This window comes from Schistocerca nitens, chromosome 2, assembly GCF_023898315.1.
Source record: "Schistocerca nitens isolate TAMUIC-IGC-003100 chromosome 2, iqSchNite1.1, whole genome shotgun sequence".
NCBI lineage: Eukaryota > Metazoa > Arthropoda > Insecta > Orthoptera > Acrididae > Schistocerca > Schistocerca nitens.
In genome coordinates, this window is record NC_064615.1 from 637,321,285 (window position 1) to 637,326,095 (window position 4,811).

The window sequence follows — 4,811 nt, forward strand, 5'->3', positions numbered from 1 at the left end:
TTTCAGTCCTAACACATTAATATTAGATGTATGTCGGTACTCTGGTCAGTTCTTTTCTTATTTTCTTGCTTTTAATTTGCTAAGAACGTAACTTTCTCGTACTGCTAACATAAGAATTTTCATGAAGGTCGCCAGTAAATACAAAAACTCTTACGGAACGTAATTTATAACTGCAACAAGTAAAGAACCGAAACAGTTTTAGAAGGAAAAATGAACACTATGTAATTCATTCCTGTAATATTTGCTCATTATTAACCTGGTTTATAACTTTATTACATCGTCCTCAGGTGATAACAGTTCTTATCAGTAAAATGCTAGTGGAGCAAAACAGTCTGTTTCTGATTCTTAAATATATTACAGTATCAAAAAAGTGACGGATACATTTATGCAATCGAAACAGTCGTAATGAAATGATGCTAGTTTCTTAACATCATATCGTTTATTGCATGGTTAAAAATCTATCTACAACTTTTAAATAGATGCACATTGATAGCTAATTACTGCAGGATTTTCTCATCTCTGAAGTAAAGGTTTTCTGTGAATGTTACAAAAGTAGGACAACAGAAATAAGGACAGGATTTGGATGCTTCTCTTAAAAGGAAATATCTATGATGTTGCTGAATTTTTGCCAAACTAAGGATAGACGTAAAAATGACACAGGAAGAAATATGAAAGCAATTGACAACACAGATTTTTGTATAAACATACCTTTTATTAACAAAATTGCACACTGTAATACAACATGAAGGTGCATGAATTACGCACGTCAACACCACCATACAAATGGCATCCAGCGTCAGTATGGCACAAAATTATTCGAATAACTGCTGTGAATGATTGGGCAAGTGAAGCATTGCCGCTCATGAGTACTTTTGCATTGTCTGATGAACACGAAGTAATCTCGAAGCTAAAGTGTTTTCATTTTGCATAGTACAATGTAATAATTCACTATAAGACGGTAACTACATAGTATGATAACTAACAGTAATAACATTATGCGGTCTCGTGGAGAAAAAAAAAACGGTTATGAACAATGCTGTCATTGATGACAACAAAGAGACACACACGCACACATTTTTCTACGTTTACAACAGCGTAAAATTACTTCATATCATTTGTACAAAATCAGTAATAAATACTATTACTCTCGTAAATTTTTTTACAGACAATAAAATAAACGAATTTCGTTAAATTATTTACAGTACAAATATAAAACAAACTTCAGAAGCGAGTAGTGTGATTTTGGCCAGATACGAGCATATTGCGAAATGGTAGAAACTTTGTCATCTCATTGTAAAGAGACCTAAGATTAACATTGTTTTGCATGGTACCAGAGTAAACGACTGAAATTCAACTGCATTCAGCATTACTGAAGAAATAAGCTTTTATAGCGCATAGCAAGTAAGTTTCGTTCTTCCACTAAATTTTGTGATAGCACAGGTTTTATACAGGACTGTGGTTTGTACATGAATTGTTAAACGAACAACTCATTGCTGTGTGTCATTAGAGGTGGCCTAGCTATTAGCTGTTGTAGTAATGAGAAAAGACCATTTTATGGAGGACAAAACAAAGCGACACTCTACAACTTAACTGTGGAGTTCTGAGTCTTCAAACAGAGAAGATTTATGGAATATTGGAATAATAAATAAACCAAGTATTAATGAGGCAACTGCAAAAAAATGACGTTAGTTTCAAAACCTGCTACGCAGTAAAGAACGGCAAAGCAATGCGAAATAAAATCCAATATTAATTACAACGAGAATTTCAACGTGAACTGGAGCTGGTTTATTTCCTACAAACAGTTAACAGGTGGAAAAATAGAAAAATGATAGCGCAAGAATAACTCAAACATGATTAAGTTTCATATTAACTACGAGCAACCATACGTTTGCGCACTGGAGAGCTCTTGGATGCATACACAGTGTGTTAGATGAACCAGAAAAATGCAGTTGAACGAGAGCATTATTTGTGTGATTTTTTTTTTCCTCTGGTGCCTTGATGACGGGGACGTAAGAAGAACAAGTGTAAGAGTTACACGAGCGTTAGCTAGATACAAACAAGTAGAGACATTTCTTATGAAAAAGCAAGGCAAAGCTGTCTCCAGTGTACCTCTCTAAAACGTAATCTTAGGGATGCGCAGGCACTAGACTGTAAACTTAATATAGGCCATTTAATGACACTTTATGTACAACAAATACTTAACATTGCGAACATAGGGAAACTTACACGTTATGATGAGGCAGTATAGTACTGCTGGTAGCAGCTGATGAAAATTAAATAGACAATATGAAGTAGAAAACTGGTTTTGGTTACTCGTTGGCTTCAGAAATGAAGACGTCTAACAAGATAACGTAACAACGTTCGCAGTGCTGACGCACAAGAGTTTGGCTTTGGTAGGACAGGGCAGTGAGCCCTTCTCGCTGCGCGAGTCCACACGGGCGAGTACTCACACTAGAAGATGACCGGAACGGGCCGGCGCAGCTCCACGTCCCCCGAGGAGGCGGCGGCGGCCTGCGCGGCGGCGGCGTACAGCAGCGGTGGAGGCGGCGGGGGCGGGAAGAAGCCCAGTGGCGCCGGGGGCGGAGGCGACGGTGGCGGCGCACCGGCGCCTGCTTTGGACGGCGGCGACGGCAGCCGCACCGGCGGGTACAGCGACGAGTAGAAGGACGAGATGAGCGACGCGGCCGCCGCAGCCGTCGCGCCCGACTTGTCGCCCGCCACCAGTTTGGACAGATGGACGGCGTCGAAGGCAGAGCCCAAGTACGCGTGGTGGTGGTGATGGTGCGGGGGCGGCGGCGGGGGCGGCGCCGCAAACATGTCCGCGTGGTGCTGGTGGTGGAAGTAGGGCGGCAGCGCGAAGCTCGGGAACGCCGACGCCTTGAGCGACGGCGGCGCCAGGAGCGCCGACTGCTGGCCCATCGCTATGCCGCCGCCGGCCTTGGGCTTCCGCCGCGGCCGGTACTTGTAGTCGGGGTGCTCTTGCATGTGCATGGCGCGCAGCCGCTTCGCCTCGTCGATGAACGGCCGCTTCTCCGTCTCGGAGAGCAGCTTCCACTCTGCGCCCAGCCGCTTCGAGATTTCCGAGTTGTGCATCTTGGGGTTATCGAGCGCGATCTTTCGGCGCTGGATGCGCGACCAGACCATGAAGGCGTTCATGGGCCGCTTGATGTGCGGCTCGGCCTGCGCCGGCGTCTGCTGCTGCTGGTGGTGGTGCTGCTGCGGTCGCTCCTGGGGGCTCCAGTTCTGCACGTCCATGGCTGCTGCCGGAGCCACACTGAGCAGCACGGACCGCGTGCTGCTCCTCCCTGGAGGGGCGCCCGGGGCGGGGCCGAGCTCGCGAGGGGCGGAGCCGGCGCCGGCCAATAGCGGGGCGGGCCGCCCCTCCACGCACTCGGCGCTGCCGCCCCTGCCGGAATCGGTAATGTGACCCCTGTGTATAAGTCTAAAGGTGTTTGCGAGTCGTAAAATTATACGGCTGCCCTCACCGGCGGCGTATAATGGCACCTGCAGAAGACGCCGTAACAGCCGACGCTAATGCACTCTGTAAACAAAGATGTATACACCGCCGGCCGGCTGGCACAGGGCCCGAGACGCGCACCTGTGTTTGTGTGAGGTGTAACAGAAAAGGTACAGAAAAAAACGCGTGTATGCCGGGGACGCCTTTGCCGTGGCTTTCTTCTAGCGCTGCACCGGCGTGTGACAGCAGCAGCAGCAGCCGCCTTGATTTCCCTGGTGTGTGAGAGAAGCCTTAGCTACAGAATTTTTCTTATATGGCTAATGGAGCGAGCAGGCGCTCGTGTCCGCTTTCTGCAGCGCCGCCCGTATTGTCGGCTGGCTCACCGCCTGACCTCTGGGATGCGCCTTCCCGCCTTCGCACAATGGATTGCGTGCCCGGGGAGACCGGCGCCGCCGTAGAATCCAAAATGTTGTCACCTCGCCTCTTACAGCAGGGGCGGAGCCTCACGTACATTAGAAGCACATGCCAGGTCACCTCCCGTCATCACATCGTATTTACAGTTTACTGGTGCAAAGCAAAGGAGCACTGAACCCTCGTTAAACAGAGCGACGTAATATTTATAACAAAAATGTCCCGGGCATTCTCTCATCCTACGTATTTTTTTAGGAGAGTCGGACCACGTTTTTTCCTAGGCATAAAATTTGTGTGTTATTGACTTTTTTTCATTTCTGGTAAAATCTTCGCATAGAGTGTCACATAAACTTACTACAATATATTATTGAGGCTCTGGCACTTAAAATACAGGCGATACGATAAAATGAAAATATGCATGAGTCGTCCACCTCATCCATAGGTGTATAGGTGAAATGGGCAAGTGTACTGGGAGAGATGAACCATACAAAACAGCTATACGTGAACAAAAGAGTCAAAATTTCAAAATTTTATTACGAATACAGAATTATGTTATTCAATATTTTAGTCATTATAATTCTGGATGATGGAATATTCGTCCTTCTCTCGCCACAGCAAAACACTTATTACAAAAATGTTGAACAATATTCATGTGACCATCGCGAATAGGAAAAACACTGAATCCAATCGTTATTTTTATCAAATGCTATGGGACTTAACATCTGAGGTCATCAGTCCCCTAGATTAGAACTACTTAAACCTAACTAACCTAAGGACATCACACACATCCATGCCCGAGACAGCATTCGAACCTGCGACCGTAGCGGTAGTGGTTTCGAGACTGAAGCGTCAAGAACCGCTCGCCCACACCGGCCGGCCATTTTTATCAGTTTTGTAATAAATTTCAACCTACACAACACATTCACCTTCACCCTATTTGTCT

General features: G+C 45.9%; 1 protein-coding gene across 1 annotated transcript; it reads right to left on the reverse strand.

Annotated features, from left to right (window-relative positions):
- Positions 1-714: 714 nt before the first annotated feature.
- Positions 715-3,261, reverse strand: LOC126234527 (SOX domain-containing protein dichaete-like). The gene has a single exon (XM_049943222.1). It carries the CDS (start codon positions 3,253-3,255, stop codon positions 2,452-2,454), a length of 804 nt encoding a protein of 267 aa, XP_049799179.1. The 5' UTR covers positions 3,256-3,261; the 3' UTR covers positions 715-2,451.
- Between the last annotated feature and the right edge of the window lie 1,550 nt (positions 3,262-4,811).